Source organism: Zerene cesonia, chromosome Z (genome assembly GCF_012273895.1).
Source record: "Zerene cesonia ecotype Mississippi chromosome Z, Zerene_cesonia_1.1, whole genome shotgun sequence".
NCBI classification, from domain to species: domain Eukaryota; kingdom Metazoa; phylum Arthropoda; class Insecta; order Lepidoptera; family Pieridae; genus Zerene; species Zerene cesonia.
Window position 1 is genome coordinate 10,677,482 of NC_052122.1, and position 17,825 is coordinate 10,695,306.

A 17,825-nucleotide genomic window follows, 5' to 3' on the forward strand; every position below is an offset into this window, starting at 1 on the left:
TTAAAGTTAATACGATGTTATTTTTTTTACGTCATAGCGTGCAATAGAGCTGGTGGTTCGCCTGATGGTAAACGATCACCATCGCTTTATTCGCAGACCTCTGAGAATACGCTGCCTGCTTTTAAAGGATAAGGGATAAGGAAAGGATTGATGACTGGAAAGAAGTAAGTGACTGGGAAGGTCTAGGAGAAGGAAATAGACCTCCGATTAAATCATAACATAATAATAACGATCCTGTTAAATATAAATAATGCAGTCATTGTATTGAGTGCTCTGCTATTTTTGTTTCTTTTTATAGCTCCGTTAGTCAAAACAGATCGTACAGTTTTGCCGTGTCCGCCTATCTGTCTGTCTGTTTTCTCAAAAACTGTTGGTTTTCGAAAGTTGTTATGTAGCGCGATTATACTCGTTAATCATAAAAAGGGTAAACTAAGATAATTAAAAAAATATTTTATATACACACACATAAATTAGGGATAATATTTTTTTCCCGTTGTCCCTTCAATACACGGGGCTTTCATTGCATACGTCTTACAAACGTAACGGGGCTGTTAGAAGACCGTTTTTTTAATTAAATTAACAGTTTTTGACTTATTTTAAAACGTCAACAACTGTAAGAAATTTAAACAACACAGCATTTGTACCTGTATATAATATTAGTCACATAACAAACTTAAAGAATAAAAAAACTTATGTAAGTTTAGTAATGCTTGCGTGTAAAAGTCAAACGATTGTATTTTAACAGAAATTTTCAAACATACGATAAAAATTGCGTAAGGCATCAGGCATAAGGCGTAAGGCGCTATTGCTTCATTCCTAACGATAGCTTTTTATCCGTTATCCTAGGAGTTATTATCTATATTTTTTTTTTCTTGCCTGCTGAATCTGGAAACAATTTCGATACGTCTGCTAACAATATCTTGATAAATTATACATCTTATGTAATTGGGTTTAATATCGTGTTATTTTAAGTTCATAAAGTAGAAATATTTTAATAAGAATCAATAAATAAAAAAGTCATGGGGAACTTTTTTATTATTTGACGGTATTTATTCACTTATATATTTACGAGAAGTGGGAGATCGTTATGCCATTTGCGTTTAGTGCAAACTCCCCGAAAGTGTGAACGTGGTGAAGTGTACTGTGTAATGGAGGAATCCCGGAACTTTTAAATTAAGGTAAGTATTAGTCTTCGTAAGTATTTATTATAGTTATAGTTCGTAAGTATATATTGTTAATGAAGTAGCTGTTACAATGTTATATAGCCCTCTTAGTTTCCGTCATTGAATTGACGATTGTTTACAATTTGTAATAACTTCTTAATTAGGATGTAATTTGATTTTGATGGAAACGGAATAGATCAGATGTGGCATACTTTTAAGTGTACAAGGAACTATAAAGCCTGCACGAAGAATATTTGAAGGAAATTCAACGGATTGTTCCAACTGGACGGCCTTTGCGAAAAGATCATTTTATTACGATCTTTTACCACAGGCCTGCCAGTGGAATTTTCCACACACTTCCACTGAGTTTAAATTCTTAGAATCCTAATGCAATTCTAATTTTAACTTCGTATATATTCTGACTGATCACATATTTTTTAAATTTTATTATCATTAAGGGATATAATGCATGTTGTAGTTTGCATCTTAAAACTACGTGTAGACACAAGAGCACCACTAAACGCACTAAATACAGCACGGGTAGTTTCGCTGAATGGAATATGCGCAAAACCTGGATATGTTAGGTTTTTGGGCATAATCTGTCCAGCGAAATTACCATCACCCAGCACTTGAAGAAGCCGTAGGAGCAAGAAACAAGACCCCACTATGCAATTCAACTGAGAATAGGATCGCCACATTGACACATTTTGGCGTCATAGCTGTGCAAAAATGTATGCAAATAAAAATTGGAAAAAGGTCATTGACTTTACTATTCTTAGTTGAATCGTACAATACGTATATCTGCTTGCGCCCTTAATTTGAATTCTATGAGCATTATATAAAGTTTACTTTAGATTATACACTTGTGAGCAGAGATATACCTATAGATATTTCTGTACGTACGCGGTTATAGAATAAGTGTCTTATTAGTTTCAAAATGAATAGCTATCGTTTAGTGACCTACTGTCTTTGTCCGTGTGTATATCTTACTTTAGTATTTAATTTGATATAACTTAAATTATAAGTATGAAAATGTATATCAAACCTATTATGTTTATATTATGTATGATGTACATATTATGAGTAACACAACAATATTATACGATATAATATAATATTACTGTATTATTTATTCATTGAAACATACCCTCAATATAAAAAAATCAATGGCGTCGCGTTCAAATATTAAGTTTCGCGCGCGAATTCGCAAACGTGAACTCATCGACAATAAATAACAATCGTGTAGACATTCTTGAATTAGGTGTGAAAACAAAGTAAATATGAAATAAGCCACTCGTCTTTATATGAACACGTGGCTTATAAACCGTTCATCTGATCCATAAAGTTTAATTTATTATTTACTAAGATCTAGTCTAATGTTGCCATAGTGATAATTGTTGCCAGAACTAGGGGGTTTTCAAATATTATTAGACGCTATACAAATCTAATATAAAATTAATATTAGAGATTATTTGCAGGTTTAACAGAATTCTAGATAAAAGAAACTAACTCACGGTTGGTTTCGGCATAGTGAAACTTTTAATAATACCGATTATATTTGTTATTTTTACTAGTCTCATATGTCGAAATTAATCACTGTCTCCAACTGCGGAAGCGAGCTTGTGAAAGTCAAGACTGAATTTTGAAGATTGATTTTAATTATCTACATGAAATGAATAACTAGATATAATATTTTGCTTATACTTAAAAAAATTGTAAAATATCGAATAAAATCTAACATCGAAATATTACGATACTGTAACTGAAAGCAGTTGTGTACAAAAAAGCTCATATCTTTTAGAATTTTATTGTTACCATAAGATTTTAAATGCTGCTAGTTGAAAATCTATCTCGCGAAATTGTTACTACGAAACATTATGAACTATAGTTAGCAAAACGTCTAAATGTAACTTCAACTCACAATATGTCCACTATGACATAGTTGAACATAGGGAATTCAACTTTCCCACTCGTAAAATTTTCAACTGGCCCTTATTGGTCGGATCAGCTCCTCTAAGTATTACCTAATTCTATGGTACAGCACGAAATAATAATTATAATACAATAACCAAATACTGACCAGTCAGATTTATAATTTATCGACACTGCAATCTTGCGAGATAGGTCATAAACGGTATTAATAATATTTCGATGATATTATACATAAAGCAATACACTTTTTTAGTTTTAGGTAAGTCTCCATAAGGGCAACGCTAACCCTGATTCTCGCAGTAAATATCGCGTAACTATAAACAAATAAATTTATCTGATACATACTTTATCATTGCATTAAACCAACCAACCACCAATTTTAAATGCATTCATAGAATGGAAATGATATCGACAATATATTACCTATTACATATTATCTATCATAATTCATCGGATATAATAATACGTATATTTGAATGTTCATCCACATTAAATTCGTTTAAAAATATTGCGTTTCTCATAATAATAAGGCACAAGCGAACCTCCATTCCGATGACTCTGAGATCCTTTTTGAATTAAACACATACCTAAATTGTAACCGGGAGTACATGCGTTAAACGCTGTTCCGTTTCACATGTTCAGTCTTCTCGTAACCACGATCGCTGTAGTATTCGTAATCGGGTTCTGAAAACATTCACAGCGTAACAAAAGTGAGCAAACTCTTTAATTTCGATAGATGATTGAATTATCGCGGAACTGTGTGTGGATATATGTGCGTGTGATTATTTTATTTAAAAAGTGAGAATCCGTGAGTTCCTTTCACATTCCTTTTCCCTTCCTCTAATGGAATGAGACGAGTTGGGGAAACTCGCAGACATGTAACATATCTAGGTGGTTAAGGTAATTTTTTTCAGCTAACAGCATATGCTGTTAAAAATTCTTTTAAGATACTTTAGGTACAAATATATTTAAGCTTATCGTTATTGATAACTTGAAGAACATTAATTATAATTATTAACTAGTTTAACATAAATTTAAGTATTATTTTATATGTATATTTTTATTTTCTGCTTCTTATAATATCCCCTCTCTACCCATACATCTCAGTCAATACGAAGTAAAAGCAACCTGGACCTATATTAAAACTACCAGATTATAGTTATTCTTGTAAAAGAATAACTAGATAGATATATCACGAAGGGGTTTGCCTGAAATCTATAAAATATATATTTAGAACATTGCTATCTAAAACATCGATCCTAAATGATTTTTAAAAAAGTTTTGTATACAAATATTGACCAAAGGTTCTTACAATGACTTTCAACATTAAAAAGAAATAATAAAATGAAATAATTTTTGACAAATTATGCATCACATAAAACATGGACCCCAGACTCTCAATATAACTTTCACTGTGTTTCTGGACTCTGTGTTCCCCCGATACAGTACATAAAAGTTCAATTTGAGATACAATAAAACACTACATTAGAATTATTGAATCAATAAATGATTGACAACAGATTTCAACTTAAAATTACCGACAGCGAACTGCGATTAATATTTTATTCTAATAATTGCAATTCTCACAATTATTTATTCTCAAATAACAAATGAAAAATGAAATTTTGGAAACGAAAAACATGTTTTCAAAAAAGGAAAAATTAACTTCAAGTTGTAGATAACAAATTACTGACATTCAAAATACAAATGCACGATAATGCATTATTGTTACAGTAGGTATATCCCTCCGGACTATATCCCTCATGATGACATATTATTAGCTTAGGCATCAATGAATTTTCTATGGTCTGCAATTATAATCAAATCACGTAGATTCAGGCAACCCGGACGTACAATGAAAAATAACTCATCCGGTTGCTGCAAAGGTTGCTTCAACGTCGTATAACGTACTTTATTCCAAAATCCCCACAGCTTGTGATTCAATAAAACTCGCGATCATGGATGAAATCCTGGATGAAAGTCCTCTGAAATTCATATATCAGCCGAAGTTTGAAAGGCTCAAGGAACTGGTGATAGAATGTTATGAAGCTGCCAAGGAGAGACTCAAGGAATTGGCGCGTAAGTACAAAGGGAAATTTTTTTTTAATTTCTTTTTTTATTTACATACAAATATTTGCAACCAGATTGATGATTCTTAGTACCAAAAATATACATGCAAAATAAATGAGTTAAGGTTTTACTAATATTAACAATATGATTGATACCAAACATATATAACTATGAACCTTATCTGTTGAATCTTTGTATCAACCTCCAAGACATGAAAACTTATTTCATATTTAAATTACTGACTCTCGAGGGATATTCAACTTCCTTTTTATTCTTTCATACAATTATATAAGTATTAATATTCTAGTGGTACATATATAGCGAATGTCACTCCGTGAAGTTGCCGCTTTCTAATCGGTCCAGTAGTTTTTGTGTAAAACACTACATACATATATATAAATATAATAGTTTATATTATATGCCCTTCCACAGTACTATCTCATAGAACAGACAAACCTTCGCCAAATTTATTTAGCGGTTTAGGTGCGGAAAGATTCAAGACAGACAGTGTTATTTCTGTATAAATATAAATATATTGTACGAGTCCAGTGTAATGTAATACAAACGTATGAGCATTTTGTACACTAGCACGCCTTTCATTCACAGTGTAAGTTGTATTGCACCAATATCTAAAGCAAGAGTGGGTTTTACAATATGCACTAAGCCTCGATCATGTATTTCAAAGATACATAATCCGTTGCGTGAAGCGTTCTCACCAAGTGGGTGGTCATCCAGGGTGGAGCTTTGGTGGTTTGTTAATTCGACTTTATCTCATCGAAATAAGATTGTTTTTAGATTTTGTATGACTAGGTCTCTTACGTCTTAAAAATGTATTGCTTTTAATATTATTAATGATTGGAGACGTAAACAAACGTAAAACGTAGATACGTAATAATGATTTTTATGGCTTCGTTTCAGTACATTTGAATAAAGAATATCTTTTGCTTTCAAGTTAAGAGTATAATCTTGGAATCTTTTTATGCAATTTGCACGTCTTATATGACAACATAACATATACAGATACACGGTATATAGGATATAGACTCGTTCTTATAGTACAGATAGTGAGCCATCATCCGATATTTTGATGAAAACGTTTTTAGATTTCCGGCTTAATTCCATACGCTCTAGGCTCGGACCGTCATTCCTTTTACAAATATATTATTGATCGGAAAATCTCTTGCACTGGATATTGCTCCCTTTCCACAAAGCATAAACTACAATGTAAGCCTCTTATGTTGTGCTGTTGCATCAAATAATGTTTATTAACTCAAAGCGTTTTCTATATAACATTCGTTTCATAGAGATTTAAATCTTCCTGTGAGATGGATATAGATTACAAATATTTTTCTTATTATTGAAGAAATTTATTCCAGATCAACCGGTTACCCTGAAAACGAAATTTTATACAATATTTTACATTTTATATAAACTCGCAAACTATTATATATTAAAAGGTATTATAAATAAGAAGATATTATATATTATAATATAAATTTTCTCATTTCGAACGACGTATTTTGGAATCCCAAACCTCCGATAGACGCGGCTCATTCACCACAAGGGCGATGCCCGAACAAATTAATTAATTACACTCAAGTAAATGCACCCTTATAGTAAAAAGGTCAAGAAGACTAAAGAACCATACCATACCAATACATAAATTACAATAAAAAGTTCAGTATCCAGAGTAACAATTTTTCAACGTAGTACTTAAATAATCGCGTACGTGGTTAGTGTAAGCTAGTGTTGTGCGAATCATAACTTTATCTTGTAGGCAATGAGTTCGAATTCACTCAATGGAGATTTTTTGCCTATTTTAACTGCGATAAATATTGGGAGTCGCAAATCTGTTCACCTCACATCTGGATTCCAATTACTGATGACATAATAGCTATAAAATATTGTTAGTATCAATATTGAAGCATTTCTAACATTTACTGAAATAATATATATTTTCTTAATTGTATAGAAATATAGATAGAATAGATTTAATGAACGACTTAAACTGAAAAGTTGAATATGTAGGCGAAATAAAATGAGATTAACTAAAGACACGTACCACATCACACTCCCAAAAACTTACGAATATTACTCATAGTACCTACGCATCGCAACTCTACAGCTCAACTTGTTTACAGATAACATCACCTATTGTCCTCGTACTTTCGACGGCTTTCAATGCTGGACTGAGACTCCCGCCGGCACTACTGTGACGCAGAAGTGCCCCGACCATGTCGTGGGCTTTGACCCTACCAGATATGGGCATAAGACGTAAGTTGCATTTTTCTATTTTTATAATTATATTTAAAATTTAAGCAGTGCTACGTAACTTTTGCAAAATGAAGTCTGCAGGTTCTGCGTCTATTTTTAAAAAGATTATTTTATAGGAAAAAAAGTACATTGGACGTATAAGCTAATAATATTACTTCCATGTTTTATGCATGAGTACAAAAGTTATAAAACTTTTAGTGGCAATAAGATAAAATAAACGCGATGAGCTGCGGTATTAACCCACCTCAGCTTTGTAAGATTATTATTTCAATAGACACGGTTGGCGTGAAATGGGTAATATATATCAGACGCACTGAAATTTCGAGTCAGCATGTTGATTTGTAAGATCAATATTTTATCTAGTTTATTTTAGTTAAAACTTTCAATGTCAGTATAACTGGTGCAAAAAGCAATCGCGTAATCTTTAATTTTATAGCGCGATGATGACAGAATAGCGGTTATTTCAGATCAAAGTATATTCAACGGAACGAAAATGTTTTAATAATATATCGATTACCGTTTGTAAAACTATTGATTATAGCAAATTTTGGAACCAACGCGTCATATGCATGAACATTCCTTCAAACCCACGTAGCGTTAATGCATTATAAAGACCGTTTCATGGAAAAATGTCAAAACTATAAAGTGAAACACACAAAGCTACACTTCAACGCCCAATGGACGTAAAATTAATTATCCAAGTGTTACTCAAAGGTTTCAACGCAAAGGTAGCAGTAACGTTTGGCTTTTACACTTTACCAAAAGGCTTGTCGAAATGTCATTCGTTTGTATTGACACAAAGGAATTTCGCCAAAGCAATTTTGACACCAGGCGCAACAGGTTAAAGCAAAAAATCAACTGTTAATTAAACCACGTCAGGTATCAAAGGTTGCGTGAATTTACATTTCATCGGAATTCTTGTAACGTGCTCGTACGATAATAAATAAATAATGTTTTTGAGCATTATTGTTATAGTTAAATGACATCACAGGTTGCTAGGTTTGCCCACCTTTTAGCGACTTATAAGTTCCTAAAACGTTATGTCAAAATTATTATTTTAAAAAATTACTCCCACCTATTCAAATGGTCATGTATTGGAACTACGTTATTTCTTTCATATCCCTATATTTTCATTATTAATAGTTTTCATCAAATCTATTATTTCAATCGTCGCTTCATCAACACTTCATAGAAGTGTAGCATAAACATGTATACTATTCCCATAGGCCTTGATAAGAAACATTATGGATTTTTGCCAACAGTCATTCATTCGCCTAAGCGTCGGTTGTTCCGAAGTTTTCAATTGTCATAATATTTTCTTGTCACATCGTCCTGAATAAAGACGCTTTATAGATTCAAATATCGTTACTTATATGTTCTTCTCATATATGCCATGGCGTTTCAGCAAATTAATTTGCGCTATTTGGGATTCACATTCTAATATCCGACTTAAACTAATTCCATTACTTAGGAAATGTTTCTTATCTGATTACGTCATACAATTTCTAAATAACAAGGTTTATGGTACTTTTTTTTAATGAAACTCAAGGTTCGGTTTTAATTCTAGTAGGTGCCTTTTACTGTAGCTCCATTTGTGTTTGAATTTACCTTTCTAACAGTAAGGATTTCTAGTATGTAATGTGTTATTCTCAAATTGTTAAGTGAAGTCAGTTTGTTACTTTTAAAGATTTTTATCTTATTTATTCCCAGCATAAAATTCCTTCTCAAACTATAACTTCGATTCCTTCCGTTGTATTTTCATACGTAAATGAAACTCATGAAAGCTGTAGGTATATGGTTTTTTACAAATAAATGTACTTAGAACAAATCGAGTCGCATTGTCCGTTGAATTAAGTACACAATCCCGGTTTTCGTAGTGCGATAATGTTTGGACACCGGTTTTTTGATTGTACTTATTCAAATAAAATCTACCAACTCGTTCGTCACAACGGAAGTCTAGGATTTTAATATATCCATCGCGTTAATTTTTATAAAATGTTTCGTAATTTCGATTGTCCATAAAGAAAACCAATCCAATAAAAGGAAATATAAAGTTTCATTTAAAATATATACGAATTTGCTCCGAGTTTTCTGTAAATATATTTGTGACCAAATTTTCATCTCCATTCCTCCATTAGCGATAAGTGAAAAATGCTAAGAGATTTACATTTACATATTTCGATTTTGTTTACAGAAAATTTATATTTAGTTATAAAAATAAGCGATGGATGTACACATACTCACGCAAATAGATGTGTACTAGTAATTATAAAAACACATAACAACAAAATTTTCCCATTAATCGATTAACGATTAACTATTTCAATGGCATTACCTTACATAAGAATGATTGCTTCGAATATAAATATTATGTTTCGAAAATTGAGCAAAATCAAAGCATTTAGTCGTAAACAAGTTGTGTTGGTTGTAGTGATTATATGATATTATGTATGTAGTTAGAAGTTAGAACGAAGCTGTTATGAACGCATAGCTTTGAGACGAAGTTGTAATTGAGTTTCACTTAATTCATAATATCTTGGAATCCTGACACCTTACTCACATCTTTATGTGAACGTTTGAAATGTTTTTACACTAGGATAGAGTCTAGATTAAACTTTTTTTTATTGCAAATGTTCGGTCTTATTACATGAGTATTCATCGGATTGGTAATTTGCCTAGTAGTGGATTTTTATCAAAGGCTACTGTTAGAAATTGTGGTTTTTTATGCAAGAGCGGGCAAGCGAAGCTGGTGGTTCACCTGATAGTAAGCAACTACATTGCCCATGAACATGTGCAGAAGTAGGACTTCTGCAAAGGAAAAGTTAAATTTGCTAAGACATGTAATAATACTTATAATTTACTTATAAGAAAGCCCTGACATATTTAAGGAATGTCGCTAAGATCCTGTCGCTGTTTATAAATGATGAGAATAAATAATTCGCTGATATTCTTCTATTAATAATCCATTGAATTAAATATTCACAGTTTATTTAAGTTGTCACATATATAACTCAGATATCATCATTATGTTATTCCTTTTTTTTCATGCATTGTAGATACTTATTACATTTTCTTAAATTAAGAGCTGTCCATGAACTGACTGACTATCTTTTAATATGACACAGATTAATTATTTGATTATGCACATACTATGATTTATGTCATTACATGGTATCATTACACAACTAGCCAGTTAGCTTCGTAACTAACTAATGCGTTTCTGTCACCTATCAACTGACAATTCCTATGATTAAGCTTCAACTCACCAGTTATTGGATGAAACTGAATATTACATCACATTTGATAAATTTGAACAGCATTTGTAATTGTTTCAAGAACTCGACTTATCTCGTTGGAGTGGTGATAAAATCTGGTCCTTTATGAATTGTATTCACATATTCTATGTATATATATCTGTATATTACTATTATACATTTGTAATATTTCTAAACCAAAGCACAAGTAGGAAATAGTTCTAAAGGAATCGTCAAATTAAAAAAAAAATTGAACTCCGTGTATCGTGTCCAGTCTGATAATTAATGGGGTATTGGCTTTAAGTAATGCAATTAATGGTTGAAAGGCTAGTGCCCTGCTTTTACTCGTAACCAATGTTTCAGCACCGGCAACCACTAATCTATATTTAACCAATTTAAACTTCAAGTTCATATAGATTTGGAGCTGAATGCCATTTTTCTGTTTTAATAAGCTGCCTTTTAGACAGCGTGCTTTTTCTTCCAAATACAATACCAAATACCACATACAAAATTCATTCGATTCAAAGGACTGCGCTTTCACAAACGAACTCGAATATTGCAGGAATTTAATAAAAATCTGCACCTCTTGATAAACCTTGGCAACGAAACAAAAGATGGATCTATTGTTATGATGAACTTTACACCAATATTTTTCAGGGTATTCGCTTTGTACATGCAATCCCATGATCCTTTGAGATCGCTGTGTTCTTTGTTCTGATAGTTTGTGGTCGTTCCTCATTGACGTTGAAAGGTTTTAATAAAAACTGAACACCTACGTGACATCTTATTGTCTGGTCTATTCCAGTTCACTCATGTATGTGCTTTTATTTCCTAAACAACGTAAACAAAGGGAACATGTAAAGCGCTTTATATTAGTATGGCGTTTTGAAGGGAGAAGTTTTAAATGTCATTAGCAACTTCAATGGCCTTTCAACTTTACTAGGGATTTTATAAGACCACTTATTCAATATTAACAGTATATTATATTAACGTCTTATCAATACTTTTGAATGCTGTAATCGTTACTTTAGATTGAGTAAAAATCATATCAAATTGTTATCGAAGAACATAGTTTTATGCTACAGTTAACCAAATTTTTCGAAATTATCCCCACATGTTATCCATAATATATGCAACTTTATAATTTAACTTAAATTACAAACGACTTATATATAGCCTACCCTTATTTTTCATTTGTTCCGTGTTGAAGTAAGATATTTTTTACAGCTGCCTGGAAAATGGGACTTGGTGGGAGCACCCAGTGGGGAAAAAGGCGTGGACCAACTACACTAACTGCATCAACTACGAGGATATGAGGGTTGCGTATTTTTTTATAAATCATGATTTCGCTTAAAATTAATGTTTAATTTTGCTGTTCCAAATTATCTACCAAGTCAAACATGATAATGATAAAAAAACAGTTGCAGTAATTTAGTAAATTAATTACTAAGTGAGGTCCTGTGTCCCCTAGTGGGGTATGGGGCAAATGATATACATCTGTGTCACTTATCGATTTTATTTGTGAACAAGTAGGTGATTCTGTGTCCTGCCAAACACTTTTTTATGCATCCTCACCGGGAACCCAGGACCCTTCGATTTTATGGTTAAAGGTTAAAAGTTATGCATTCTCGTATTAACCAACTGTACCAAGGACGTGGTCAATTTAACTACTAAAGGTTGTGTTATTCAAATTGTGTGAATTTCCGTAGTTCCGCAGCTTGGTGAACAACCTGTACATCGGCGGGTATGCCTTGTCCACTTTCGCTCTGTCTCTCGCGCTCTTCATCTTCTGGTACTTCCGGTAAGTACCACAGATTATTTTTTTAATTATGATTAGTCTTCAAACTAAAATGGGATTTTATTATTTTTGCAGTGCGATTATAAGTTAGATGTTGAAAAGTAGATAATATAACAACAAATGTCAACAAAAGCTTTACATTAAAAATTAATAGAGCTTATATAAATCGATACTCTAAAAGACCATAAAATTAGAAAATTCTTTCAAACTCCATAAATTGAAGCTATAATTCTTCAAACAGGAGCACGCTGAACTGCACCCGCATCCGCGTGCACATCAATCTGTTCTCTTCAGTGATCATCACGAACTTGCTCTGGACCATCTGGTATCTGACTGTCATCAACGACGTGTTTGTGCTTTTCGAGAATCCGGTTGGTATAACAGGCATTTGAAATCAAATGCTTAATTTCATTTATGGCATTAATTCTTTTTTAGTTCCTTTAGAATTGTCTTGTTCAGTTTTGTCAGTTTCTGTCAGTGTCTACTATATGACCATCAGTATAATTATTTGTATTTTCATCAGTATTTTTAACTCTGGTTTTTCCTCAAAATAAAATAGCCTTTATACTTCTTGCAATTGGATAAAATATGCAACGGCGAGGTCTTAAAACATATTTAAATTTATTAGATCTGGTGCCAGACGCTTCACGTGTTTACTTACTACTTGATGGTTACTGGCTACATGTGGATGTTCTGTGAGGGGCTGCATCTTCACTTGTCTCTGGTTTGCGTAAGTATTTATGATTTTTCTGGCAGCTCGTTAAGTCACTGTATCATAGAGAGTTTTCGAAAATATAATTAGCATATGCTTCTTTGTTCAGATTTATAGATATTTTTCCTTTATCAGGTGTTTATGAAGAACGAACAATGCATGTTGCTGTTCCGATGCATTGGTTGGGGCCTCCCTGCTATCATCATGTCTGCTTATTCGGCTGTCCGCATCTTCTCTGAGAAATCTACCCATCAGTGAGTATAAATATATGTAAAAGATCTATGCGAAACGCTATCTGGCATAAGTTGCGAGTAAATTTAATGCTGATTGCAAATCTGAAGCATTGCATTAATGCTTTTTATTGTTTGTATTAAAAATTATTAAATTTGGAATATGAAGCGATGAAGCGAGAATGTGAAGCGAATCTATTATGTTAACAGGAATTAATAAGTTATGCTACGCCATGGAACAAATGATTTTTATTCTAATTAATCATAGCAAAAATACGGACGAATAATATTATAATAAAATTCTACATGCGCCTTCATCGTTTATTTGGATCTGCCTATTGAGAGTATTATTTGGGATATGGACATTACAAGTTCTAATAAATAAGATAGATAGAAATAAGATATAACCCACATCCAGTCACCAGTGAAATTAAATCCATTGTTCACTCTAATGAGTCCCGGAAAACAACTTTTAAATTAAATTATCTCAATATTTACATGGCTATTTGCGAAGGTATTGCTTTGTGTAATATATTTCAGGAATTACTCTTTACCAATTATCAGTTCTAGCGATTTTTTTTTCATTTGCAATGCATGAGTACAATTCTTAGAGCAAAAAATAATTAAGGCTATATGGATAGAGTAAAACGAGGGAAATTACTTGCATTGCGAATGATTAAATAATGATAAGATGAAAACATAAATCTTAAAAATTGTTACTTCGTTGAAAATTATCGCAATCTTAAACTACTTCTTACCTCAAAGACAGAAGGCAATTAAATACCTATAAATGTTTGAGAGAAGTCGATTTAAATTTTTCTACAACCATAATTTAATGGGATGATAGATAATGTTTATACATGACGAATCATATAAATCTCATTGCGAATGTACAATTTACTTGCTACTGCCAAATGCTTCATACTCTATTCATTTCATAAAATCTAGTGAAGGAGACTTAAGATCATTCTAAAATTTGGAGATTTCACTTCCATCATCATCATAAACATCATCATCATCTGTGGTTAATAACAACTCGAGCATGCGAAGTCAATTCTCTTCTACTTCATTATAGGTAGGTATAAACTACAGAGGAACTAAAAAAAATAAAAAGTGGGACTGACTCTATAATCCATTTATACGTACGAGGAGGACCAGAGTCACATAATAAAATTTAGATAACAGTTATGATATATAAGGGGAATTAATCTAAACAAGTTGATTAATTAACGTTTTAATTGACCTAATTTGTTCTAGCTGCTGGACTGACTCGAGCCATGCTTTCTTGCTCATCTCTATCCCGGTTCTCGGCTCTCTCGTTATTTCCCTAAGTAAGTCATTGTATTAAGAAATTGTATTTTTTTATATGTTCGTTTTTTGTAAATGATATTTCTTGTTGCCTTTAATTTTTGAACATCTGGGAAGCCGCGTGTTAAAGCTAGCAAATGATAATTCATCAACAATCAATCAATCGTTCATACTCAATACATCAAAATATGGGTATGATCATAAGTATGGTAATATGGGCATGGGTAAGATAGATATTATTTCTATCAGATTATTAAAAAAACGTTCTTTATATTTACTCTATGTCCCACCGGACCTTCTACATATAATAGGAAAACAATGAAACTAACAAAACTTTTCATAGCAGTGTTTCTGGCGAACGTCGTCTGCGTGCTGTACTTCAAGATTCGTCGCACTCCGCGGCAGAGTACTTTCGTCGCTTTGGCCAAGGCTGCTAAGGCTGCTCTGGTTCTGGTAAGTGCATATTTTGTATCCCAAACCTATATATAGACTGGCATCCTGAATCAAGTCACTGATCAATTACTGCCCGACCAGCAACTGATCAAGAGTCCATCGCCTCAATCTTTTGAACCGTTAAATGGACACTCTCGCAGCTTAGATGAACATTTGTACATTTGAAGTGTTTGTGGAGGCTAGGGTACAGGGCTTCTATGAGGTTTAGTCCAAAGTCCACCAGTCTGGTCATCTGGTCATCGGATAAGCATCTGCCAAACATTTCATCAAACTTCTTGACTAAGCCGATTATCTCACCATAATATTTTCCATTTCTGATTCAGGCTGTGGTGATGTGGATCTAGAGACAAATTCAATAATCAGTTTATTTCCTGCATGCTCTCCTGGTTTCGAACCCTTTTTGATGTTAGTTCGAGGTTCTTACCTTTTTAAGTGGGGAAAGTTTTTGCGCATTCACAAGACCCCCGGGCAAGGTTCGTGGGTTATTGCGGACTCCTACTGCAATAGTGGACAACCAACTAAACTCGTGTGTCGTCGAGCCGAAATGACGGGGCCGCGGGTGTTAGTTGATATTTATCTGCCACCGGGCCCTCGCCATTAAGTCCACAGCACATTTACTAAATTCTATATACAAATGATTCGCTTATTTGTTTTATTAAACATAAATATCATAACATTTACAAAGTATTTAGTTACTCATGTATTAGCATTATTCACACGATTCACTGTAATTATGAAAAATTTAAAACTTCATAAACATCCATATAATATTATTCCTTGAATATACTATATTTCAAAGAAAATATTTAATACTGAGCGCTCACTAAACAACCAAAACCGCTTCGCAGCGTAAATATCAATTAAGTTAGGGAAATGTGGAGAAGAAACTGCGCTGCGACTCATTCTGTCTGATATACCGTGAATCTTTGTAATACCGTCAAATGGGATGGAAATTATTAATGAAGTTGGACTTTTTTCGTTACGATTTACACAATGCTTGTTTAGTATGTATGCGATTAAATATTCACCACGATATATGTTACTTTGGAATTAAATTTCAATCAAGAAATCAGGCCTTAATCTCAGCTTTAAGACAAGTAATAATAATATTATAAATATATTATAAAAATAACATTGAATCGAAACTAAATTAGATTAGAGAGCTAGTTGCGGATGATAACAATATGAGGCCACTGTACGGTTTTGCGCATCCTAAACTAACTTAAGCAGGGCATGAATATTGAGATTCGCGAACTCTACGACCTCTTTATATTCCTCTAATATTGTAAATGTGAATAGCTGAGAAAAGCCTCGGAAACGGGTACTAGTCGGGAAGACCCTTAGTGTCTATTTCTCCTTTGGCCATGTGGAAATACCGCTCAAATAAAGCACATGACAACTCGCTAAATTTTGTTCTTGAACAAATTAGGTTCACGTAAAAATGCACGTGTACGCAATATTACACACGTACATTATATAGAAAACACGAGATCTTACGGTAATTTATAGGGAGTTTTTTAAAGTACCGCGGTGTGATATAACATAATTATCACTCATACAGATCCCACTGTTCGGCTTGCACTTCATCCTGATCCCGATGCACCCCTCCCAGCAAACAGCTATCGAACAACCCTACCAGATCTTCGCTTCGGTCATCACTAGCCTCCAGGTAAGATTTATTTAAATCTAGAATATAAAGTGTTAAGTCAATTTGTACATCCAGCCTAGCATGCACGCCATGCCACCTCTCGAATGAGTTACAGAAGATCATCGATATCGATTTAAATGTTGATTTTCTATCTAGGCCCATTTATTACGGTTTATTTTTTTGATACGTTATTTCCAATAATTTTTTCATAATTTTTGTACAAAACGGAAGTACGATATGTTCGTGAGAACTTTATTACAAGTATGATAGCATGGTCAAAATTGAGCATTTAGGGACGAATATTATTAAAACAAATATTTTTTTGATAAAACAAAAAAGAAACTAAGTTAAATAAATATGAATAGCCATCACCTTGTTAACCCTTCTACGATTTAACATAACTTTAATGTTGCCATATTGAAAAATTGTGCTCACGCCTTTTTCGTGATAAAAAGTCATATGCATAATAAATTACCAGGGTGTATGCTTGTCCATCATATTCTGCTTCACTAACCACGACGTCATTAACGCCATCCGCCTAGTGCTGAACCGCCGCCGCCAGCGGCGCGATGTCTTCGCCATGACAGCTATTAGTGGTGAGTTACTGGTCATTTAATACAATGTCTCACCATATCTTGTCTCACTTAAACATTAATGGTACATTATTTACGCTTTAGCGTGCGCTGCTCAGAGGATTTTATTTTATTTTTTATATGTTGGGGTTGCTAGTAATAGTTTAACTTCAAGGGGTGCAATTTAAAAGGTTCTATTTGTAGCAATCTTTTTTTTATACCTTCTTGAAATAAAAAATAAAAAGCATGATTTGATTACTAAATACATATTATTATTATTTTGTTGGTTGGTTTGACAACGCCCCCGGGTTCTATAACCAGGTTCTATAAATAAAATTGCGTCCTTTATAAACCTCCAGTCCTTCATGTAACTTTTCAATGAACTAGATTCAGATTCAAGCATCTATTCAA

General features: G+C 32.9%; 1 protein-coding gene across 1 annotated transcript; it reads left to right on the forward strand.

Moving 5' to 3' along the window:
- The first annotated feature begins 5,053 nt into the window (after positions 1-5,053).
- LOC119835827 (calcitonin gene-related peptide type 1 receptor-like) lies at positions 5,054-17,458 on the forward strand. The gene is made up of 11 exons (XM_038360848.1): positions 5,054-5,174; positions 7,307-7,439; positions 11,921-12,011; positions 12,403-12,494; positions 12,733-12,862; positions 13,120-13,221; positions 13,339-13,457; positions 14,691-14,764; positions 15,088-15,194; positions 16,756-16,863; positions 17,321-17,458. Exons 1-11 carry the CDS (start codon positions 5,054-5,056, stop codon positions 17,456-17,458), a joined length of 1,215 nt encoding a protein of 404 aa, XP_038216776.1.
- Positions 17,459-17,825: the final 367 nt, after the last annotated feature.